Source organism: Lynx rufus, unplaced genomic scaffold (genome assembly GCF_022079265.1).
Source record: "Lynx rufus isolate CCGP_SWC_20201006 ecotype Redwood Valley unplaced genomic scaffold, mLynRuf1.p SCAF_12, whole genome shotgun sequence".
Classification (NCBI taxonomy): Eukaryota; Metazoa; Chordata; class Mammalia; order Carnivora; family Felidae; genus Lynx; species Lynx rufus.
In genome coordinates this window covers 8197819-8223310 of record NW_025814826.1, presented here as the reverse complement: position 1 = coordinate 8223310, position 25492 = coordinate 8197819, and the positions used below count along the sequence as shown (strand labels likewise).

At 42.4% G+C, this 25492-nt stretch overlaps 1 protein-coding gene across 2 annotated transcripts in view; it reads left to right on the top strand.

Moving 5' to 3' along the window:
• Window positions 1-1012: 1012 nt before the first annotated feature.
• The window catches only part of ATP6V1H (ATPase H+ transporting V1 subunit H), a 113593-nt gene continuing 89113 nt past the window's right edge, over window positions 1013-25492 (top strand). Inside the window, exons 1-7 of one of the 2 annotated variants that reach the window (XM_047073924.1) lie at window positions 1013-1195; window positions 2755-2903; window positions 9133-9235; window positions 15463-15552; window positions 20364-20477; window positions 21151-21255; window positions 24351-24404. In XM_047073924.1, coding sequence (XP_046929880.1) covers window positions 2791-2903; window positions 9133-9235; window positions 15463-15552; window positions 20364-20477; window positions 21151-21255; window positions 24351-24404 — 579 coding nt within the window. In that variant the 5' untranslated portion in view covers window positions 1013-1195; window positions 2755-2790. The remainder of the gene's footprint in view (window positions 1196-2754; window positions 2904-9132; window positions 9236-15462; window positions 15553-20363; window positions 20478-21150; window positions 21256-24350; window positions 24405-25492) is intronic. The other variant, XM_047073925.1, reaches the window with a different exon arrangement.

Sequence of the window (25492 nt, the reverse complement as noted above, 5' to 3'; positions counted from 1 at the left end):
GTCTCAGAAGGCGCTGTGACGTTGCTGACTTTGAAGGTGGAGGGAGGAGGACATGGGCCAAGAAATGCAGGCAGATTCTAGAAACTGGAGAACACCGGGAAATGGATTGAGACCCACGTCAGGCTTCTGACCTGGAGAACTGTAAAAGACTAAATTTGTGTTGGTGTAAGCCAGCAAATTTGTGATAATTTGTTAAAGCAGCAATAGAAAAATAATACATTATATCCTGTTACTATGTGTTTATTCACAGTGCTTTAAAACTTGGCCGAAATTTAACATTTTTAGTAAAATGTCTTGGTTATACATCCCTCTGAGTGCTAATTACATATAACTGACTCTTTGCAGTACTGAGTAGTATTACTCATTATCTTAAGACAAACAGGGTACTTGAGGCCCGGACTGGGGCAATCTTGCTCAAGTCAGGATTGTCAAATTTGCATTTTCAGTAAACACAAAGTTTTTAGTATAATTGCAAATACTACGTGAAATATTATTTGCTCAATCTGCAACCCGAGGGCAACGTAACTTTTGTGACCCACGTCTCAGCATCAGTTTCATATTTAAAATCCGAATAAGAATGCCTGCTTCATGGAGCTGTTAAATCCACGTGGAAGTCCATCTATTTAAAAGCATTAAATGAAATATTTCAAAAGACCGGCGGTTAAGATTAAGTTTCGGCCTGATTCTCTGCCTTGGGCTGGGGGCCTCGACCGCCCCCAAACGGGGCTCGGGGTTTCCGGGCGGTGATCCCCACGTGCCCACCTGCTCCCCTCCCTCTGGAGGGGCCAGCCTGGGCACAAGCCCTGCGTCCCTCCGGGGCCTGTGTCGCCGGTCGCGCGGACTCCGCCAGCCCACCTTGAGCGAGGCCCCCCCCCCAAGCGCAGTGCGGCTCCCTGAGCTGTTTTGGATCCTCCGGGCATCCGGCTTCCTCCTTCCGGGCTGTCATGTGCCTCCGCTCACGTGACCGGCCCTTCTGTCATTCCGCTGCCGCTCCGGCGTCTTTCCACCTGGGCCGCCCTCAACGTCTCTTGGGTGCGGGGACGTCTGCCCTTGCCGGGGCCGCTCCGGCTGGAAACCCCGCTCGGCTCCGACTCGGCTGGCGCCCCCAGCCTGGCGGCGCCCCCGACGGCCCACACCGCCGCGTCCTCCTCCCTGCCGCCTTCGCGTGCGTTGTCGGGTCCCCTGGATTCGCGAAGTAAGCCCGCAGTCGCGCCGTTTCGTCTCCCGCCCCGGCCGGAGGGAGGCGACCCCCGCGCTTTCCCCAGCTTCTCTGGCGCCTGCTGCTTTCTCGCCGCGCAGGCCCGTCCAGCCCTCTTGCGGCCCCGGGCTTCCAGATTTCTGTCCTTCCAGGCCTCAGCTGGGTTTACGGAACTGGAGCTCCTTCCCCGCGGGGGCAGGAATGGGGTGGGGGGGGGAGGACAGGTATACTGTATACTTTCCCCAGGATTGGGCCTCGGCCTCGGCCTGCTGCAGGTTCGAGTTGTTGGGGACCCAGAGGGCCATCCGGAAGCACCTTCACCTACCCCGGGGGAGGCCGCTGCGCCTGAGTCCGCTCGGTGTTCAGGGTTCCAGCCTGACCCGGCCAGAGCCAGTTTTCCCTCCGCCCTACCTGTGTGTATTGCTTGGGTTGTTTAGGCAGCAAACCCTCAGATGTAGAGATTAAGTTCCAAGCTGACTAAGGTCATTGGGATTGCAGAATAGAATTTTGGGTATGGTTTTAGCTTCTTTGTGGCTGTGGCAGCGAACGTCTGTTCTGTGAACCAAAACCTGTATATTTCGTATCGAGAGAAAATCAGGCCTGAGCATTTACGCGTAAATTTGGAAGTGAGAATTACGTGAAAGCTCATTATTGTAGGTTGTTGTCACCAGACCAGAATCCCATTGTTGCTTGTACCTAAATTGTAATTGGTATTTGTTCCAAAACTTCCTCCCCAAATTGATTTTGAAAATACTCTGAACTTTGGTTGAAGAAAGAAAATTACATTCCCACTTTAGGGTTTTTAATTTGAATGAGTAATTTTAGAAGGCACTTGTAGTAGTTTTTTTTTTTTTTTTTTAAATAATGATGCTTCAAAACGATGGTTAGTAAATGTAAAAATAAATGGTCTTCTCTCTACTGTACAGGTTCTTCTTTTTTTCCGTGTCAGGAGAAACTTGTTCCCAGTTGTGTACATTTAATCTGTATTCCTATTTTATTGAAGCCAGACTTCTGATGTTACTTTGAAGAACTTAAAAGAGTTACTTTGAAAAACCTTACTGCAAGATTAGTGCCAGTAATTAAAAAACTTTTCCTTGGGGCGCCTGGGTGGCGCAGTCGGTTAAGCGGCCGACTTCAGCCAGGTCACGATGTCGCAGTCTGTGAGTTCGAGCCCCGCGTCAGGCTCTGGGCTGATGGCTCGGAGCCTGGAGCCTGTTTCCGATTCTGTGTCTCCCTCTCTCTCTGCCCCTCCCCCGTTCATGCTCTGTCTCTCTCTGTCCCAAAAATGAATAAACGTTGAAAAAAAAAATTAAAAAAAAACTTTTCCTGGAAAAGTAAAAATCTTTAGAGAACACTTTTATGGAGCGGGGCATAATTAGGCAAGTTTTGAAATCTAATGATTTTCATACTTAGGACATCTACTATATTTAATGTTTGAGTTGAATGGGGAGAATAAGGCGATAACGATGATGTTAATAACAATAATAATGATAGCAGTAGTTGTTAAAAAATGGTAACACCTAGTATTCTCATGTTACTTTGCCTCAAAATTGCAGATCTGTTGAAAAAACCTCCAAGATCGTAACATTTAGATGACCAAAATGGATATCCGAGGTGCCGTAGATGCTGCGGTTCCGACGAACATTATTGCTGCCAAGGCTGCGGAGGTTCGGGCAAACAAAGTGAACTGGCAGTCCTACCTTCAGTAAGTACCGATTTGCTGTGAGTCAGGGATAATCATGTGCTTTTGCACCGGACTTTTTCGTGATCATGCCTCAATGAGAGACGTGATGGAAAAACACTACCAGACATGGAAGAAAACACTTCCTCCTTAGAAGTCTTACCTGCCGTAGGGAGACAGGATAGTGTGGTGGAAGGAGCTAGAGGCTCTAGCAGGGGAGCAGAGCCCCTCAGAGCCCTTTTGATCTTCCGTGTCTGGAAAGTTGTACCTTTTGAATGAGCCGGAGAGGTGGGAGGCGTGTTCATGGGATTTGGAGGGGGGAAGGGGATAGCGGGCAAAGCCTGCCCGACTGGCTCGTTGTGCCTGGTGATCAACGTGGGGAAGACGGCGTTGCAGCATGGCTCATACAACTAGTAAAAGGTGTAGGTGTTTGAATTCCAAGACCTGGGTTTGAAGTCTGGTTCTTCTGTCTACTAGTTTGGTAATCTTAGGGGAATCGTTTAACTTCTTTGCGGTTCATTGAAGGAAAATGAAATGGGGAATACGGATCTCGGAGTTGTTGCTGAAATAGTGTATTTAAAGGATTCGCACAGTTGAATATATGCAATAGTGTGTTGAATGCACTCTCCATAAATTTTAGTTCTTTTCCCTTCTTTCTTTTTTTAAAAATTTAATTAAATTGTTTTTGATTTACATCCAAATTAGCATCCAAATATAGTGCCACAATGATTTCAGGAGTAGATTCCTTAATGCCCCTTACCCATTTAGCCCATCCCCCCTCCCTCCACCCCTCCAGTACCCTCTGTTTTCCATATTTAAGAGTCTCTTATGTTTTGTCCCCCTCCCTGTTTTTATATTATATTTGCTTCCCTTCCCTTGTGTTCATCTGTTCTGTGTCTTAAAGTCCTCATATGAGTGAAGTCATGTGATATTTGTCTTTCTCTGACTGACTAATTTCGCTTAGCGTAATACCCTCTAGTTCCATCCACTTCCCTTCTTTCTTATATGTATTAAGATTTAGTGTGCTGGTGTTCCGTATTTATCTGTAAAGTAAGGGTTCGTTTCTTCTTGACCATATTTTATCATATTGACTTCATATCTGTTTTGGTATATTTATAACAGTGATTTATTAAGGAAATTCAGTTCAGATTTTCAGATACATTTTGAAAAACAAATCGAGGAATCTTTAGATTTATATTTAGGAGTCTGCTGTAAGAGGGACATACGGCATACAACGATGATGCACTTATTTTGGTTAATTTAGTCACTCGTTAAACATTTATTGTCCACCTTTCAAGTTTGAGGCCTATTTCGAGGCTTTGAGGCTTCAAAAAGACAAACTTACAGTCTGGTAGGGAAGTCAGTTATAGAAACAGATCTTTTGGTATGTTAACTGAGAGAGTAGAAAGGTGCACCTGGAATGATGGGTGCACAGAAAAAGGACAGCTAATCCTCCCTCCAGGAAGTTTTTCTGGAGGGAATGTTCAAACGTAGGGAATTAAAAGCAGCGTGCTGGGTGGGGAATAATACACGTTTTGGAGGCAGGCAGTGGGGTGGGCTGAGGCCGGAGAGGCAGCCGGGAGCCAATTGTGGAGGTTCCCCAAGGAGCACAGTTTTAAAATCCCTGTTGTAGGAATTGGGAATGACCGATGTTTGTAAGTGGGAGTTGGATGTCAGGTTGCCTTTTGATTGGATTGTTCTACTGACAAAACATAGAGGGTGGGTTTGTGGAAACAAACCTAGAGCTATGATGAGGCTGTAGCCGTATCCAGGCTGTTGGGATGGATAGGATTGGATAGATTTGAGAAAGTCTTTGCGATCGATTTAATCTATGAGGGTGAAAAAGAATCTAGGATGATTCTGGATTCCCACTTTAAGGGACTAGATTATTGTGGGGCAGGAGGAGGAGGGACTTTCTGATATTCTCTCTGTTCATCTATATCTTTATAATTTAAATTTAATTTAAATCCCCTGTGAAATTAGGATTTTGAGCTGTTTGCTAGTTTTAGTCCAGAGTGTGTTTGGACTAGAGAACAAGGGGTTTCATGTTTATAAAGCTTGTCCCTGTTTATAACCTAAATAGAATGGTATTATTATTAATCAGAAGGCACTGGCTGACTGGCAGAGGTTCCCTAGCATTGGCATCTGGAACATTTTTAGTTCCAGGGGGATATTTAATTGCTTTCTCCCCGTTCCTCCTTTTCAAAGGCCTCTGTACTACTAAGTTGTAGTCTCTCTCATTCTTTTTTCCGTCCTGTATTCTGCTGTCCGTCTCATGCGTTTCTTTTATAAAACCCTTCTACTTTGTACGTCTGTGCACAAATGTTCACCAAGTGTTAACTGTGTGCCTGCTGTTGAGCCCCACTGCCCTGAGACGTACACTTCCGTCCGCAAGTTCCTCCCTAGATCACGTGGCTCATTAACTCCCTTCAAGTGGGTGTCTGCCCGGGTGGCCTCAGAAAGGACTTCACTGTAATCTACCCAAAAGCTATCCTTTCCTCTGTTGTCACTTTCTAGCTCCTTACCCAGCTAAAGTTTTTTTCATAGCATTTAGTGTCCTGGCATTGTGTGCGTGTGTGTGTGTGTGTGTGTGTGTGTGTGTGTGTGTGTTAAAAAATTACTTCTTTTTGTGTTTGTGTGTTTTTTGTTTTCCCCACTGCAGCCCAGGCTCAAAGAGGGATGTTTAATTCACTGCTGTGTCACCTGTTCTCACAGGTGCCTGACACACAGTAGGCTGCCTGTTGATCTTGGCTGGTTACATCATGAGTGAGCAGAGTAAATGTTGGGCAGTGGTGGAGACAAGTGTTTGGGAAAGGAGTACCTTACTTGGCTAAGTCACATACTGTTTCATGTTACTTTCACGGCGGCACTGTGACCTAAGGTTTTCTATCCCTGTCTTATGGAAGAGTAGATAGCCATTCAGATAGGTTAAATAACATGTACATACTGATGTAGGTTTTAACTAGTTGATTAAAATGATTTTTCTTTCTTTTTTTTTTTTTTTTTTTTTTAGAGAAAGAGAGTGTGAGCAGGGGAGAGGGGCATAGGGAAAGAGAGGGAGAGAGAGAGAATCTTAAGCAGACTCCACACTCAGCGAGGAGCCCAGTGTAGGGCTCCATCCCCCGACCCTGGGATCTTGACCTGAGATGAAATCGAGTTGGGTGCTCAACTGAATGAGCCACCCAGGTGCCCCTAAAATGATTTTTCTTGAATGCCTCTACCTTGGTGCCAGGTAGAACTGCCATTCAAATTCGCAGTGACTGATATGAAGGAGTAAATGTGGTCAGATGTGTGCTTGAGAAAGCTGGCTGGCACTAGTAAGAGGGGTGTGGAGGAGGGGTGGATTGGAAGCAGGGAAACCTTTGGTGGGTTGTTACCTTAAGGCTGAGCTGTTCCAGAGGCAGAGAAGTTGAGAGGAGAGCGGTATTAGGTGGGAGGATCGTTAGGACTGGTGCCTGAGTGGTTGTAGGTCATTAGAAAAGAGACCCCCGTTCCTAACTTGCTAGGTTATGGGACTGTCAAAAGAAGATTCAGAGACAAAAGAATTTAAGCAAGAAAAGAAAAAGGTTACTTACAAAAAAGGAAAGAAATTCAGACCTCGGAAGAACTGGCTTACTGCAGAAAACCACAATTATTTAAGTGGAAAAGAAAGCTGTGAAATGATAAGGTCACCAAAGGTAACCTTCATTGTACAGTTTTGTCATGGTAGAACCCCACAACTTTTTCTCATGATTATCCTATATACAAAGGTTATAATATGCTTTAATTCGTTAGCATGGCAAAATCTGGGGGTGAAACTGTTTTAGCTGGGAAGTTCAGGCTTATGAAAAAGACTGTATGTATTTTGGGGCCAGAACTGGACCTTGTTATCTTGGTCTACCCCAGGGTACGGAGTGCCTTTTTTCCTGCCTGGTGTATGAAGTGCTTAGCCACAGGGGAAACAGGGCAAAGTGTCTTTTTTTTTTTTTTTTTTTTTAATTTCATTATCCCATTAGCCAGGCTGGGATGGAATGTGGGTAGGGATATATGTTAGTGACCTCTGCTGTGCCCCTCAGGGTCTAGGGTGCTTGTGTGCTTGCTCTGTGGGAGGAGAGGTCCCCATGTGTAAGTGGGGACTGTGGGAGGTCGGCCTGGGCCGCAGCTCAGACTGGGCCTGAACTCAGCAGCACGGAGGGTAGCGGGGAGCACTCAGGGAGCGCAGATGAAGACAGCCCCCCACAGAGCCTGCAGCACAGGGTAGGAGACAAGGAATCTGTGAAGAGCACTAATGAGAAGTGGCCTGAGAAGGGCAAGAAGAATCTGGAAGCTCAGGACGAGAGGGTCAAGAAATGGCCACATTGCCACCTGCCTCAGAGATCTGGAAAGATAAGGACTGGAAATTCCCCTTTGGGTTGGTAAGGAAGGGATTGTTGGAAAAATCCAGCAGGTGAGACTAGTTCACACACACACACACAAAGAGCACATGTGAAAACAAAGTTACAGTGCTTGCAACTGAAGAACTGAAGGGCAGTAGGTTCCAAAGTCCAGAAGCAAATGAAAAGTATATAAAATAGTGTTTAGTAGTAGTATATATAAAACCGAGAAGGGATAAAGTAAAACGCTGAGATTTTGAATACTCAAAAGTCGAGATCTTCTTTGGAGGAGGGTCGGGTTGTGGGGAGGGGTGTCAGGAAGTATGAAAGTTCAGCTCCCTTGTCTCGGGGAGGGCCCGGCTCTGAGGACCTCACCTTCCCAGACTCCCCTGTGTGCTCAGAAACCCGTTCTCTTCAGGACTTTGCCTGAGTCTGGGCTGGGCTCCTAACCTTTCGAATCCTGTGCCCTCCCCCCCCCCCCCCGCCCCATCCCTGGTCTCCCCTGGGAGCGCTGCCTCCATTAATCTCCTGCACCCCAATCTCCGTGTCGAGACCTGCCACCAGGAAGCTGGCCCAAGACTTCTGAAAAAGGACCCCATTTCTGTAACTGTGCATATGGTGAAACCTGCCTCAAATTCGGTGTTCCTTGGTTGGCCTTTTGTGGAACAGTAGCCTCTCAACATACTCCGGGGCAGGGGGTGGGGAAGGGCGGTTTTTTAAACCACTCAGTTAAAAGACATCTATTGATGCTATTTGAACGGCAAAGCATATTACATTTTTTCATTTTAAACTTGCATTTCTGTCGTGCTTACGTACGTCAGGTGGTGCTTCTTGCTTTCATAACCGCTCAGTGGAGTCGGGCAGGTACCATTATAATGGCCATTTTATCGGTGTGGCAAACACTGGTCAGAGGGATAGAGACCTGCCGAAGTTTCACAACTGCAGTTGGAACTCTTCCTCAGACTCGCACAAATTCCACGCTTTCCCCACCAGACTGATGGTCCGACAAGGTCGGTGTGTGTCCCGAAGTGCCCAGTGTCAGAGACTAACAAGGATGTTTTGCTGACAGATCTTTTCACAAGGAAGGGTCAGACGGGGGTTTGCTGTGGCACGTTTGTGTCGTTGATGAGTGTGTCTGTGGCGAGGCTGCGGTTGGAAGGGAAGGTGACGATGGTTCCGTGGTGATGATAGTGTATCTCAGTATGACTCTCTTGATTGGAATCTCACTGAAGGAAAGAAATCGGGAGAGAAAAGGAAGATTCCCAGGACTGAGCTTGGAGAGAAGTCTTGAGCTGCGAGGAGCCACCGAGGAAGGAACCCCTGAAAGAAGTGGGCGGAAAACCGGATAGTGTGGGGTGATTGCTGTTAGGACAGCGTGTCAGGAGGGAGAGGTTATTTTTTGAGAGAGGGGGAGGAGCTCATTTTTCCGAGTCTGGAGGGAACATGAGAAAATGCCGGAGGCAGTGATCGTAGAAGTTCGTGTAGAGTGGCTTTGGTCTTGATGGAGTGGAAAGCCGAGTGAATTGGGTGGCTGGGAGGGGGGTAGGGTGAGACTTCGGACGGTGCTAAGAGGCGTCAGTTGTTCATTGCTTCCTACGGGCCAGGCGCCGCTCTAACCACCTTATGTGGGTTATTTAATTTCATCCTCCGATCAACCCCTACTGGCAATGTGGACATTGTTTCCATTTTGCAAATGAACTCACTCAGGTCCAGAGAGGTTGCATGTTCCATACCTGGTGGAGCTAAGCTTGCACCCGGGTCTGTGTGATGCGGGGGCCTGTGCGCCGACCCCGGTGGCTAACCACCGAGGAGAGAGGAGAAAGATGGGGAATTCCTGTGTCCCTTCGTCGCAGTGTCAACTCAACTCTATTGAAAAAAACCAACTTCCTTTTACTTTCTAGGGGGCAGATGATTTCTGCTGAAGACTGTGAATTCATTCAAAGGTTTGAGATGAAAAGAAGTCTTGAAGAGAAGCAAGAGGTGCTCCAAACTGAAGGCAGTCAGGTGATGGATATGAACATATTACGAACACCTTCCTGTGTCACTGAAAATTCGAGAACAAAATTTTAATGACTTGGTGATATTTCCTTGTAGGTGTGCGTCATGATTTATCTAAAAATCCTTTTTTATTGGAAGACGTTTAAATACTTTCCAAATCCTCTTTTTTGGAAGACATTTAAATACTTTCCAGTTTTGTTTGTTCATTTTGGGAAAATGTTATGTTGGGTGTGTTTATTCAGTTTATTCCTCCATCCTTTTTTACATGTTTTTCATGGCACTTTCCTTATGGTTCCACACATAGGGTTTTTCTTTTTAATTTTTCTTTTTCTTTAAATTTAGTTAACATACAGTGCAATATTGGCTTCAGGAGTAGAATTCAGTGATTCGTCACTTACGTACAACACCCAGTGCTCATCCCAACGAGTGCCCTTTTTAATACCCATCACCCGGGGTGCCTGGGTGGCTCCTTCGGTTAAGCATCTGACTTCAGTTCAGGTCATGATCTCATGATCCGTGAGTTCGAGCCCTGCATCAGGCTGTGTGCTGACAGCTCAGAGCCTGGAGCCCGCTTCGGATTCCGTGTCTCCCTCTCTCTCTGACCCTCCCCCATTCATGCTCTCTCTCTGTCTCAAAAATAAATAAACATTAAAAAAAAATTTTTAGTACCCATCTAGCCCATTTCCTACCCACCTCCCACCGTTCAACACTCAGGTCTCTGTTGTTAACAGTCTCTTGTGGTTTGTTTTCCCCCCTCTTCTCTTTTTTTCCCTTTTTCCCATGTGTTCATTAATTTCACATATGACTGAAATCGTATGGTATTTGTCTTTCTTTGATTGACTTATTTCATTCAGCATAATACATTCTAGGTCCATCCACATCATTGCAAATGGCAAGATTTCATTCTTTTTTGATGGCTGAGTAATATTCCATTGTGTATATATATCACATCTTCCTTATCCATTCATCAGTGGATGGACATTAGGGCCGTCTCCATAATTTGGCTGTTGTCAGTAGTGCTGCTGTAAACATTAGGGTGCATGTACCCCTTTGAATCTGTGTTTTGTATCCTTTGGGTAAATACCTAATAGTGCAATTGTTGGATCGTAGGGTAATTCTATTTTTAGTTTCTTTTTCTTTAAAAAAAATTTTTTTTTTAACGTTTATTTATTTTTGAGACAGAGAGAGACAGAGCATGAACGGGGGAGGGTCAGAGAGAGGGAGACACAGAATCTGAAACAGGCTCCAGGCTCCGGGCCGTCAGCACAGAGCCCGACGCGGGGCTTGAACTCACAGAGTACAAGATCATGACCTGAGCCGAAGTCGGCCGCTTAACCGACTGAGCCACCCAGGCGCCCCTCTTTTTCTTTTTTTTAAAGTTTATTGTGAGAGAGAGAGAGAGAGCGCACACACACACACACACACACACACACACACGTGTGTGCGTGCAAGTGGGGGAGGGGCAGAGAGAGAGAATCCCAAGCAGGCTCTGTGCCCTGAGGTGGTGTCTCATTGTGTTTTGATTTGTATTTCCCTGATGATGAGTGATGTGGAGCATCTTTTCATGTGTCTGTTGGCCATCTGGATGTCTTTGGAAAAGTGTTCATGTCTTCTGCCCATTTCTTGACTGGGTTGTTTGTTTTTTGGGTGTTGAGTTTGATAAGTGGATAGATACTGGATACTAACCCTTTATCTGATATGTCATTTGCAAATGTCTTCTCCCATTCTGTCAGTTGCCTTTTAGTTTTGCTGATTGTTTCCTTTGCTGTGCAGAGTTTTTTATCTTGATGAAGTCTTAACAGTTCATGTTTGCTTTTGTTTTCCTTGCCTTTGGTGATGTGTCTAGTAAGAAGTTGCTGTGGCTGAGGTCAAAGAGGTTGCTGCCTGTTTTCTAGGATTTTGATGGTTTCCTGTCTCACATTTAGGTCTTGCATCCATTCTGAATTTCTTTTTCTGTATGGTATAAGCAAATGGTCCACGTTCATTCTCCATGATGCTGGCCAGTTTTCCCAACACCGTTTGTTGAAGAGACTGTCTTCTTTCCACTGGATATTCTTTTTCTCATTTTGTCAAAGATGAATTGACCGCATAGTTGTGGGTCCATTTCTGGGTTTTCTATTCTGTTCTGTTGATCTACGTGTCTGTTTTTGTGCCGGTACCATACTGTCCTGGTGACAACAGCTATCTAACGTAGCTTGAAATCCAGAATTGTGATGCCTCCAGTTTTGTTTTTCTTCTTCAGGATTGCTTTGGCTACTCAGGGTCTTTTGTAGTTCCATACAAATTTTATGATTGATTGTTCTAGCTCTGCAAAGAATGCCGGTCATATTTTAATAGGGATTACATTTAAATGTGTAAATTGCTTTGGGTAGGATAAACATTTTAACAGTATTTGTTTTTCCAATCCATGAGCATATGGAATGCTTCTCCATGTCTTTGTGTCCTTTTCAATATCTTTCAGAAGTCTTCTATAGTTTTCAGAGTATGGATTTTTCACCCCTTTAGTTAGGTTTATTCCTACATATCTTATTATTTTTGGTGCAGTTGTAAATGGGATCATCAGGGATATTGGCCTATAATTCTCCCTTTTAGTGGGGTCTTTGTCTGGTTTTGGAATCAAGGTAATGCTGGCTTCATAGAATGGGTTTGAAGTTTTCCTTCTATTTGTTTTTTGGAGTGGTTTGAGAAAAGTAAGTATTAACTCTCCTTTAAATGTCTGATTGAACTCCCCTGGAAAGCCATCTGGCCCAGGAATCTTGCTTGTTGGGAGATTTTTAGTTACTGATTCAATTTCTTGCTGGTTATGGGTCTGTTCAAACTTTCCATTTCTTCCTGTTTCAGTTTTGGTAGTTTGTGAGTTTCTAGGAATTTGTCCATCTCTTCCAGATTGCCTAGTTTGTCGGCACATAATTTTTCATAGTATTGTCTTATAATTGTTTGTATTTCTGTGGTGGTGTTTGTGATCTCTCCTCTTTGATTTCATGATTTTATCTATTTGGGGTCTTTTTTTTTTTTTGATAAGTCTGGCTAGGGAGTTATCAATTTTGTTTATTCTTTCAAGGAACTAGCTCTTAGTTTCATTGATCTTTTGTACTGGTTTTATTTTTGTTTCTATATCATTTATTTCTACTCTGATCCTTATAAATTACCCTTCTTCTGCTGGTTTTAAGCTTTATTTGCTGTTCCTTTTCTAGCTGCTTTGGGTGTAAGGTTAGGTTGTATATTCTGCTTCCTGAGATAGGCCTGAATTGCAGTATACTTTCCTCTGAGGACTGCCTTTGCTGCATTCCAAAGGGTTGGGAGTGTTGTTTTCATTTCCATTGGCTTCCATGTATATTTTAATTTCTTCTTTAATTTGCTGGTTAACCCATTCATTTTTTAGTAGGATGTCTTTAACCTCCATCTATTTGAGGGCTTTCCAGATTTTTTCTTGTGGTTGATTTCAAGTTACATAGTGTTGTGATCTGAAAATATGCATGGTATGAGCTCAATTTTTTTGTGCTGTTGAGGGCTGATTTGTGACCCAGTATGTGATCTATTCTCAAGAATGTTCCAGGAGTGCCTGGGTGGCTCAGTTGGTTAAGTGTATGACTTCAGCTGGGGTCATGATCTCATGGTTCATGAGTTTGAGCCCTGCATCAGGCTCTGTGATGACAGCTCAGAGCCTGGAGCCTGCTTCAGATTCTGTGTTTCCCTCTCTCTCTGTTTCTCCCTCGCTCATGCTCTGTCTCCCTCTCAAAGATAAATAAATATTTTTTAAAAATTAAAAAAAAAAGAATGTTCCATATGTACTTGGGAAGAATGTGTATTCTGTTGCTATAGGATGAAATGTTTTGAATATACCTGTTAAGTCCATCCGGTCCAGTGTGTCATTCAAAGCCATTGTTTCCTTGTCAGTTTTTCTGCTTAGATGATCTGCCCATTGCTGTAAGCAGGGTGTTAAAGTCCCCTACTATTATTGTATTATTAATAATGAGTTTGTTTATGTTTGTGATTAATTGATTTGTATATTTGGGTGCCCTCAAGTTGGGGGGCAAAAAATATTTACAATTGTTTGATCTTCTTGATGGATAGACCCCTTAATTACGATATAACACCCTTCTTGTTCCAGTCTTTATTTTGAAGTTTAGTTTGTCTGATACAAGTATGGCTAATCCAGCTTTCCTTTGATGTCCATTAGCATGATGGATGGTTCTCTGTCCCTTTACTTTCAATCTGTAGGAGTCTTTAGGTCTAAAATGAGTGTCTTGTAGGCAGCATATAGAGGGGTCTTTTTTTTTTTATCCATTCTGATACCATAGGTGTTTTGATTGGAGCAGTTAGTTTATTAAAATTCAGAGTAATTATTGAAAAATATGAACTCAGAGCCATTGTGTTGCCTGTAGAGTTGGTGTTTTTTGGTGATGTTCTCTGTTCATTTCTAGTCTTTGTTGCTTCTGGTCTGTTTTGTTTTGTTTTGTTTTGTTTTTTCTCTATTCAAAGAGTCCCCCTTAGAATTTCTTGCAGGGCTGGTTTAGTGGTCACAGACTTCTTTAGTTTTTCTTTGGCTGAGAAACTCTTTATTTCTCCTTCTATTCTGAATGACAGCCTCGCTGGGTTAAGGATTCTTGGCTGCATGTTTTTCCCATTCAGCGCGTTGAATATATCCTGCCACTCTTTTCTGACCACGCTTCTGTGGACAGGTTTGCTGCGAACCTGATCTGTCTTCCCTGTAGGTTAAGGACTTTTTTCCCTTGCTGCATTGAGGATTCTGTGTATTTTGTGAATTTGATACGTCTTGGCTATGGTCTACTTGTTGAATTTAATTGGGAGTTCTCTGTGCTTCTTGGATTTTGATGTCTGTGTCCTTCCCCAGATTAGGGAAGTTTTGCTCACATAAACATTCCCCCCCCTTTTCTCTCTCTTCATCTTCTGAGACTTCTGTGATACAAATGTTATTCCTCTTTAATAAGTCACTGAGTTCTCTAAGTCTTGTATCATGATCTTTGGCCTCTGTATCCCTCCTCTCTTCAGCTTCACTATTTTCCATAATTTTGTCTTCTGTATCACTCATCTGCTGCTCTGCCTTGTCCATCCTCGCCGTCATGGCATCCATTCGAGATTGCATCTCTGTTATAGCATTTTTAATTTTAGCCTGACTAGATTTTAGTTCTTTCCTCTGTAGAAAGGGATTCTCTGGTGTCTTCTATTTTTTTTCAACCCCAGCTAGTATTCTTACAATTGTGGCTTTATTTTTAGTTTATTTTTATTTTTTGAAAGAGGGGGTGCAAGTGAGTGAGGGAGGGGGAGAGAGAGAGAGAGAGAGACAGAGAGAGAGACAGAGAGAGAGAGAAGCAGGGCTCATCCAAAGTGGGGCTTGAGCTTATCTGATTCAGGACTAGAACTCAGGAACTGTGAGATCATGACCTGAGCCAGTCAGATGCTTAACCGACTGAGGCACCCAGGCTCCCATAATTGTGGTTTTAAATTCTATTTCAGACTTTGTCTGCATTTCTGAAACATTTTTTAGAATAGATTCCTAGAAGGGCAATTAAGTTTCAAAGTAAGTATTATTTTTAAAGTTGCTTAACTTTTTTTTAGAAAAAATTTTCCACTTTGTATTCTTACTAGAATATAATGCAATTCTGCTGTCTGTCAGATTTTCTGATATTGGGTGGGGGGGCTACTGATGACTGAAGGAGCTTATACACAACTCAGCCCAATTCTCACAACAATCCTGGGAAATCTGTGAGGAGACATACTGATGGCTACGTTTTTTGTTGAATTCCAGAGATTGTCACACAGTTGGTAAGATGTAGGATGGGGACAGGTCATAGCCTTCTGATTCTAATCCCTAGTACTCTTGTCGCTGGAGTCTTCTGCTTCCTAGTAAATGCAAAAACAAAACAAAAATAAAAGCCAAAATCAATGATAATTTTTGGTTGTCTTCATAGCTTCATGTTTATGTTATCATGGGCAATCAAGAGTTATCGTTGCTAGGTCTATTTAAAAGTAGTAAACGTTTGGAAGTTTATCACTAAAAATGATCACAAGTCTGATGCAAGTCATAGTATGTTCCTCCCCTACTTCATCACAATATTTGTAAAGCATGTGCATTTTCTATAATTGAAATCTTTTAGTTAAGAGCATTTGTGTTATAATTTGTGCAAGAGAAATATTTTACTGAAATTCCATTAAAATGCTGTGTTTGTAGTTGAAAATGAGAGTTTACATTACTTTCATTTTTTTTCCAGTGTGCTAAAACATTTATAAATTTGATGACTCACATCTCCAAAGAACAGACAGTTCAGTATATACTAACTATGGTGGATGATATGCTGCAGGTAGGTATATTCTTTATTTAATCCATTTGGTGACTTCGTTGTTTTATATCCTGCGCGGTAACAACATTTTTGTACGGTTTCACTTATACCGTGGATTTCTTCTGAGTTGGAATTGCTAGTAGTGTTAAAGATGGGAATGCCTCCACACAAGCTCTTTTTTGTTGTTTTTCAGGATGTCCAGTAATTAATTTGTATTTTTTTCATAATACCTCGGAATTCTTTGTTCAACACCAGTGATACTGGGTAAATCATTTGAGGCTCTCTGGGTGCTCTGTGTCCTTCCAGGCAATGTGGCTTCTTCTCTTTCAGTCATTCAGCAGATTTCGGTGCCCCTGCCATCCTCCAGGCCAGTGCCAAGCGCTAGGGGTTCAGTGCTGAATGTAGGCAAGGTGCTTCCTCTCAAAGATCCTGTCTCTTTGGAGAACATTTTGCTTATCATCTGAGACTTTTCCAGTTGCGTAAAGTTCCTATTTACTGTTTTACTGTCCCCGAACACAGAGGGGCCTCCCTTATTCATAGTTTTGTATGTTCCACCACAGTATAGTCTAGATTGAAATTGTTGGTGTACAGAGCAGTTCTTTTCGAGAAAGGCCACCTGGACCGCTAAATCCAGTGCCTGACCACTTCTTCGGGACTTGAGGAACGGTGCCAGTGTGGTTGCTTGTGTGGAGCATTGTTCTGTCAGTTTACAAAGAAACACAACTGATGGCCTGCTATGTGCCAGGCGCTGTACGAATTGTTAGTGAAGGTACAAAAGTTAAGAAGAATGGTGTTGTCTACCTAGGACCCTCATTTATAGGAATGTAGTGATTTTACAATGCGGGTAAGGATCTGTGTCCAGCCTGGGCTGATGCAGGCCTGTCTGAGAATGACTTCGGTCTCTCTCAGCGCTTTTTTCTTCCATAAAGTTAAGAAAAATGAGGAATGATGTGGTCTGCCTTGGTTATCCTGCTTCCTGGATAGGATTGCACCTAGAATGAGCAGGCTTGAGTTCGCGTGCAGACTTTGCTTTTATTTATATGTGTATACGTATATACAACACACACATGCGTGCACACACAGATATCCTCATTTTTTATACATATATCTGTAAATTAGAAACCAGGAGTTCACACTATCTCCAGTTTGATTTCAGCTCAACACCAGAGTTCATTCGAGTCTGCCCTTTCCACGTTCGTAACTCTCTTCTGTGACAGTGAGATCGTGATCCCTTCTTATCCTTTGTGTATTTACTTGTCTGTTCCGCCCTATAGCACAAGGAAAGGAGTTTCAGAATTGCTGACCCATACAACTGTGAAAAATGAGCCCTTTAACTAGAGTTCAGTATTTGTTTGCAGTACTTTTTCTTTAAGCCGAGAATATGTAGTCAGAGTATTGTATTCAGAATAGTTATATTATTTTTCTTGAAATACAGTTAGATTCACTTGTGTCTTTGGGTATTCTACTTATCTTTTTCTCATTCTTGTTGATTTTTATTATTTTTGATTATGTAAAACACCAACATGCTTCCAGAAGTCAAAACTATATAGAAAAGATACAATCAGAGAAATGTCACCAAACCCTAACTCCCCATCCCTGCATTCCCACCTATCTCTTGTTAGGTAACCAGTATCATAGATTTCTGGTTTTATCCTTCCTGGTTCTTTTCTCCTCCTGCAGAAATAGTCAGATACATGTAATACGTTTTTATTTCCTTCTCTTTCTTTTTTTTTTTTTTTTTTTCAAATGTTTATTTTCAAGAGACAGAGCATGAGCAGCGGAGGGGCAGAGAGAGAGAGGGAGACACAGAATCCGAAGCAGGCTCCAGGCTCCGAGCTGTCTGCACAGAGCCCGCGCGGGGCTCAAACCCAGGAACTGTTAAGGTCGTGGCCTGAGCAGAATTCGGACGCTTAATGACTGAGCCACCCAGGCGCCCCATACTTGTGTCTCTTTCTTACAGAAAACATGTAGTAAATATAATCTCTTGTATTTTGCTCGTCTCACCTAACAGAATATGCCAGAAATCATTCCATGTCAGTTCATAGATATTTCCCATATTCTCTTTTGATAGCAACAGAGTACTGTTTTGTTTTTTTTTTTTCTTTTAAGATTTTATTTTTAAGTAATCTCCACACCCAGTGTGTGGGGCTCAAATTTCCAACCCCAAGACCAAGCGTCACACGCTGACGGCCAGCCAGGTGCCCCGCAACGAAGGACTCTTTTAGTGGATGTACTGTGGTTTACTTAATAGTCTCTGATGTGATGGACATTGAGGTTGGCTCATATACATATTTATTTTGGTTTAATAAAGTTTTTATTATTTTTTTCATTTTTATTTTTTTTTAAGAAAGAGAGAGCAAGTGAGCAGGGGAGGGGGCAGAGGGAGAGAAAGATAATCCCAAGCAGACTCCACTCTCAGTGTGGAGCCCGACGTACAGCTTGATCCCACATCCCTGGGATGGTAACCTGAGCCAAAAGCGAGAATCAGATGCTCAACTGGCCGAGCCATTCAGGTGCCCCTAAAGTTTTACTTTTCAAAATGTCCATTGGTTTGGGCCGCCTCATGAATCTTCTCCAGCAGCTGGGACATCTCTGACTTTGGTGTTTCTGGTGTAAATTACTTGGGCTGTGTTTTGAAACCAGTTAAGAAGTGCTTTATAAGGAGCCCTTGAAGGACTTCCCTGGCCAGGGAACCACGAATTTCAGTCTCAGGTAACAACTAGGGTTTATAACCTTTATGGTTGGGAAGTTGTTTGGGGTCTGTCATGTGTCAAACAAGACAAGGTTATTGGGCATGTCCCGAACTTTGCCTTTGGACCACATCTGTTTGGCTTTGCCTTCAGATTTGTTCCCTGGGTCTTTGTCTTTCTTGGCCAACTTTATGGTATCTTCTTCTTCTCATTGTCCTTGGGTGGTATCACAGAGCTGGGGGGAGCACCCTTGCTAAGATGTTGGATGAAAAGTGGGTCCAACATTTTGGAATTAGAAATAATGAGGCCCAGAATAACCTTGTGCAAATGTATTTTCAGATGGTCAGGAATGTACTTCATGGTAAATGGCTAGAAATAGGATTGCTGGGTAGAAGAGAACTACATACGTAGTTTTGTTAAGATATTGCCGTAAAATTCCATTTTGCAGTCCCACCTACGTACGGGAACACCTGTGTCTCTACAGCCTTGCCAACAGAGGGCATAGTCAGACTTTCACATTTTTGCCAGTCAAGATGGATCTAAAGTTGAACACCTTCAGATGTATAGTTTTATTTCTTCTCCTTGTTGGCCTGTTTTTATGAAGTGTATGTGGAGGGATGAGACTTAGGTAGCTGACATTATCCTCGGCTATTGATTAAGCATATTTTATAAATTGATTTTATTGGTGCAATTTTAGTAACCTTGAGAAATTTGCACATGACCCCTATCGTTTGACTTCTTGTGCTGTTTAAAAAATACTGTAATTATAAATGTTATCCTATTTTTAACCAGTCATTTCATTCTTTAATACTTCTGGGTAGAGGGGTGCCTGGGTGGTGCAGTCGGTTAAGCGTCTGACTTCAGCCAGGTCACGATCTCGCGGTCCGTGAGTTCGAGCCCCGCGTCAGGCTCTGAACTGATGGCTCAGAGCCTGCAGCCTGTTTCCGATTCTGTGTCTCCCTCTCTCTCTGCCCCTCCCCCGTTCATGCTCTGTCTTTCTCTGTCCCAAAAATAAATAAACGTTGAAAAAAAAAATACTTCTGGGTAGAATACTTTCGGACAGAATTGCTTGCTTTTCCTCATGTGTTTAGTGTTGGGCACATAATTTTGAAGATGACGTTGTTTTCTGTGCTCAGCTATCAACAGGAATTGTTAAATGCCTTTGAGAAGAAGGGCTTTTCCCATATTCTCTTAAAGGTTTGTAACTTGAGTACCTGGAACAGTGATGAATGGAAGATGCATTTTTAAGCAGGAATTGAAACCACAAAAGACTAGTCAAGGGAGATGGGTTTTAAACTTACTTAAAATGTAAAAAATAGTGTCTCTTCTTTCTGTATGTAGGGTCCTTGGTTTATTTGTGTGCCAATGATAATTACTGTTTTAACTTGAGAAATAATCCACTAATGGAGTAAATGATGACTTCTGCAAATTTTGAATCCCTTGATAAAATCATGACCATACCTTGCAATTGTTATTCCAAACTGTGATGACTCATTACTTAAGGAGATGTTAGTCTGCTCCCCAAATAGGTAGGTAACTATAAGCACAGACCAAAATTTAAGCCAATGTGTTTAAAAAGAACTAAATGATCTGAAAATTGTTTATGTTTTTTTGTGATTTTACCAAATATTGCTACTTGGCAACCATATTCATTTAGTGAATCAGAAAGTATATTTCAGCCAGTGAAATGTACAGAAAACTTAGGTGAGAGGTAGCATTTGCATGATTTGAACTAAGAATTAGTTGTTCCTCAGATCCTGTCTATCTGCCTAGTGTTCCATGCTGTGTTTTGCTGTCTTTATCCGCCCTGCTTTTCTGTCGTGATTGTCAGGAGTAACCCGATTTTATTGGTGTGGAGACAACATTGGGAAGCGCAGGTCAGAGGTGCAGGCTCAGAAGTGTAACTTAAATTGCTTTTCCCCGCATGGGTGCGGTCTGCTAGCTTGGCTCACTTGACTTAAAGCTAATCATGATAATTAAAGTATTTTGAAGTATCTATGCCTGCCCCGTCACCACCCCCGACCTGTAATAGCAACTGGCAGAAGAAGACACACTGATGGGACCCAGAACGAAAAGTTGAGAAACAGTGCACAATAGAGAGATGCATTCTGATGAGTGATATCATTTCTTTTCTTGTTTCAGGAAAATCACCAGCGGGTCAGCATTTTCTTTGACTATGCTAAGCGCAGCAAGAACACCGCCTGGTCCTACTTTCTGCCGATGCTGAACCGCCAGGATCTCTTTACTGTTCATATGGTAAATTTTGAATTGATTAAATTTCTGATCTGGGGAAGAAACACTCTTGGGCTGTTTATGACTTAGTAACCTTCCAGTTCCCCCGAGGAGTAATGGCTGTGATGTTAATTTTTCAAAGCAGTGTTTCCATTGATGTTTAGTAACCTGGGGGTATCGGGAAGACAGAGGAGATGGGATTGCTCTGAGAGAGTTAAAGTTTCGTAGAGTATTTGTTGAGCTCATGAGCATGAAAGCCTTTGGTAATTGCATGTGCAAAGAGCTTTTGATTGTCTGTGACAGGATTAACCACATTTTGCTATAGAAATTAAATTTTGTTTAGTTGTTTTTTTAATGTTTATTTTTGAGAGAGAGAATATCTTTATTTTTTTATTATTATTATTTTTTAATATCTTAAGCAGGCTCCACGCTCAGCACGGAGCGTGACGAGGGGCTTGATCCCACAACCCTGGGATCGTGACCTGATCTGAAATCAAGAGCTGGACCCTCAACTGACTGAGTCACTGAGGTGCCCCCCAAAGTATATTTTCACAAGTGAAATACAAACTTATTTTGGAGGAGTTGGGTATTAAAAAAAAATCTTGCAGCAGAATGGTTATAAGAGTCCTACTTTATAAGGTATATGATGTGATTTTTAGAATCAACATGGCATTCAAGTACATTTCTTATTTTTCAGGCAGCAAGAATTATCGCAAAGTTAGCAGCTTGGGGGAAAGAACTGATGGAAGGCAGTGACTTAAATTACTATTTCAATTGGATAAAAACTCAGCTGAGTTCACAGGTAAAAGATACTTTTTCTAGTATCTTTGAAAGGAATGTGATGCCCATATACAGATTCTTATGGTAATTGTATAAATGGTAAATAAAAAAAACGTTACATTAAAATAATGCCATTTTGAACTACTCTTAGGTATGGTAGTATGCTTCACTTTTTCTTTCTTTGACCACGTTCAGCTCAAACTTTTCTGTCTTTTCTGCCACTTGGGGTTTTCCATTCATGCTTTTCAGTGGATGAGGAGGATCTTCCTTCCTGGGGGCTAACCACCATCACACAGGCGGGGGACCGGAAAGGACTTGCACGGCTCCAGAGGGGGGACTCATGTAAGGCTTGCAGGAAGTGGAAAGAAACAGTGTAGCAGGAGACGGGGTGCAGGCCCTGAGGCTAAGAGACTTCAGGTGCAGCTCCCACGTCTGCCGTGGGACCCCAAACCTCCGAGATTTGTGCGGGAAATCTTGGATTTGGGGAGAGCTCTTCATTAGTTTGTAGCTGGGATCGTTTATGTCCTTCTGGTCACAGAGTCACGGCAAGCTGTTGACCAGTTACACCAATAAACAGAATGGCGCCAGGTGCCGCCGCCAGGGACTTTTAAACTGCAGACAACCCGTTGCAGATCAGGGGTCAATCCAGTTATTCTAGTCTTGCCCAAGAGTCCATACAAGGCTGCCAGGCGCCCCCCGGGTAAGCCTGGAGCTGCCGGGTCTAGCTGCGAGGTAACCGTTACTGTGGCACCTTCCCAGATGCACCGTATCATCGTGGGATTGAACATTTGGGCCTGAGGTTAGACGTGAAGCCTGCTTGTGGCCATCTTGGTTGCTTTCAGACCTTTCTAGCTCTACTTCCCCACGGAGGAAAACAGCTTGCTGGTTGAATGACGGGAAAAATGAAAGGTTTTCTGTTTTTGTCGTCATGGTTCCCTAGAACAGGCAAAAGATAGGACAGTTATGGTGGCTCAGTGGTTCTTTCCTTTAAGCTTCAGTGACTGATAGCAGTGATAAGAGGGAGACTGGGAATGGTTCGCAGAAGAGGGGTGAAGCGAAGGTGGGTGGGGGAGGAGTACTGTGGGGAAGAAAGGGTAGAACGAGATTTTGGTGTGGGGATGGCTCCCGTGAAGAATGGGACCAGGAAAGTAATACTGGTAGTGTTTTGTCTATGTTATAAAGGTCTATTTGAAATAAAGTTTTGGAAAGTTGTAATTCAGATTTCAGGTGACATTTTAATAGATTCTAATTTGAGGCATAAGAGAGAGACACGATGACATTTTCCTTGGGTTTATTTTTTGTCTTATCGTTGTTTGCCTTTTTGGGGAAGTCTAATTAATTGCCTTTTATATTTGGACAGGGATATTTTGGAGTGTCTTGAACACGATTAATTATTTTTTATATCAGTAGCATAAATTTTAAGTCTTTTTGGCTTAATTTTTAAAAGTATTTTTTTTAAGAGCCACAGATTGGCAGGTTTTACTGAATTTGTGAGGTATTTAAAAAACACACTTAGAACACGAAAAATAGGGAACACGAAAAATAGGTGTGCAAGGATGAGATTTTAAATTTCTAAGCGTATGGCATTTGGGATCCGAACGCTTAAGCTTCCCCTCTCCCCTCCCTTTTTTTTTTCTTTTTTGCAATTAGTCCTTCCTTTGAACAAACTTTATTTGTTTTAGCGTTAGCTTTATGGTGATGATAGTGAGGCTCTATTGTAACTGGATTCATAAAATGAAAATTGGTAGGAAGAATGTATACTGCAGTTTGCCACTAACATTTTGGGTTGCTTCATGCTAGATTTTTCCTCCCAAGAATAACATTTATACCATGCCTCGCAGATGATTTGTCGCTTCTGGAATGATTACGGTTATAACTGTGTCTAGGAAATATCCTTATCATCGCTAGTGGAAGCAAAATATTTCAGTGTCTAGAACAGTTTTCATTAGAACTAAGCTTCTTGGTATTCGATGAATGCTTTTCTTTATCTTTCTGGTGCATTCTTTTTTATCACCTAGTCTGGCTTTCTTTGGTTATGGTATCGCGTTTCTGCTTTGCACGTCCTGCTACGAGGTGACTCTTCAGAGTGCCAGGCCCCGTCTGGCTTTGCTTCTCAGAGTCTGGTCACTCCTTCTGCTAGGATCTGAACTGCATTGTCTTTCTTGCCACGGGCAGACCCTTCTTCCACAGCCTTCTATCAGGGTCCAATTACCGACTTCTTGTTTAAAGAATGAAACAGGATTATTTGGGATTCTATTTGCTACTTTGATTAAATGTCATGCGATGGCACTGTATCTGGAAGGTCTCTTCTTTTCTACCATCATTAGTGTTTTCTCTCTCATAAAAAGGACCACAGTTTCATAATTTTAATAGAAATACATTTTCAAAAGTCCAAAATAGTTGCAAGTTTGGGTTTTTGGTTGACTTCATGGTGACATTTAGGAACTTTTTCTTTTCTGGTAGTTTAAGCATCGTATATAGGTTGGAGGGCTTCATGCCTGGCATTTAGTACATAATAAATAAAATTAGTTTGAATAAAACTGAATAAAAATATCCTTTCAGAAATTCATTACCACTTTTCTCTTGCACATTTAGCCTTTGACCTTCTACCTTTCCTTTAGTCATTTCCGTAAGTCATTTAGACATTATGTAACGTGTGAATTTCTGATTGTCATTGTAAACTTACTAGCATTGCTATGGATAATCTAATTTTAAGTTCTGTGTAGTATCTTCCCATTAATTAGGCACCTGTTTTGAAAGCATTGCCACAGAAAAGAGTGTAGGTAGTTCAGCTTAAGACAATCATCTTACCTGAAAATCAGTTCAATAAGTAAATCCTGAGACTTGGAAATTTGCACCAGCTTCACTTAATGAAATTTAGCTGGAGCTTAGTATTCAGTTTATTATTGTTCCTTTTTTAATTATTAAGTTATCTGGGAGAGTGTAATATTTAGAGTATTTCATGTTGCCCCCATGCTTTTTATTAGCTGATGACGTTCCATTAAGTAGGGTTAAGAAAAAGAATTATGAAATTTGCTTAGCTCCCTTTTATAAGCTGATAAATTCAGATAAAAATTAAAAACAAAACTAAGTAATAAGTTATTTATTTCGTAATAGAAACTGCGTGGTAGCGGTGTCGCTGTTGAAACAGGAACAGTCTCTTCAAGTGATGTAAGTATATTCCTTCTTAATTCACTGGCCTCCTAACACCATGAACATAAGTTATTTTGAGTCATTTAAAATTTTAACGATGTTTTCTAGCTCCGCAAATGTACATCTGTGGATTTGATATCGCCTCCGGTTAGGGTAGTAGCATTGTAAAAATCGTATGTGTGTGTGTACATAGGCACACGCACACCATTTATAAATATTTATGGTCTCTTGGGAGACTGGAGACTTGTTCTTCCTTGTTGCTCTTCTTTTCGGGTCACTTCATCTCGGACCCGAGAATGAAAGCAAGAGTCTGAATTCAGATCCACAACTGGAGTGAATAATTGTAAAGTTGCTGACATCGAGCTTCAGTTGTCTGATAACCTCTACAATATCTGTCTAACGGATACGTGAACAGTATGTCAAGCAGTGGAAAACAGTTCAGTGATGGCTTTGAAACTCGTTACTTGCACTGTGTTTCTCAAGGCTTTATGTAGGGCTACATGGTGGCCAGAACCCCCACCCGCCCCCTTGTTTTTTTTGGCCAAACTCTCCCCACATTTTTGTAGAGCCAAAAGGTTAGAGGTTGAAATGAATCCCGTCTCCCCAAGTTTCCTTCTTGATTAGGATTATCTTCTCCACTTGGGAACAGCTTATCTTTGTTGCACTCAGAATAGCTCAAGAACAGGCAATGAGTTTGGACAAGTAAGGGCCGGCCTGAGTAGAGCCGGTTGAGACAAAGGGACAAAGAAACTTAGAAATGTAGGTGAGGCGCGTCTGTCTTCATTTGTTGGAAATATATCTGGGGAATTGGAAAAAGTCTTTAGAGGGCAGTGTCTACAACCTGCCTATAGTACCTAAATGAAGCTCTGTGGAAGCCATCTAATGTTCCTACTGATTACCAATACACCCATAATCTGCATGGGATGTGTTTGTGTGCCCTGAGACTGTAGATGGTTGCGGAACCCATTTTCAAAGCCAAGAGCAGGGCTTCTCTTGGGGCATGGGTTGAAGGATTTGACAAGTAGCATCTTAGGCCAGAAAATAGCTGTTAGCCTTCTGAAATGGAATCAGAACAAGGTGAGCAATCTTGTGGTCAGAGTGGGCTA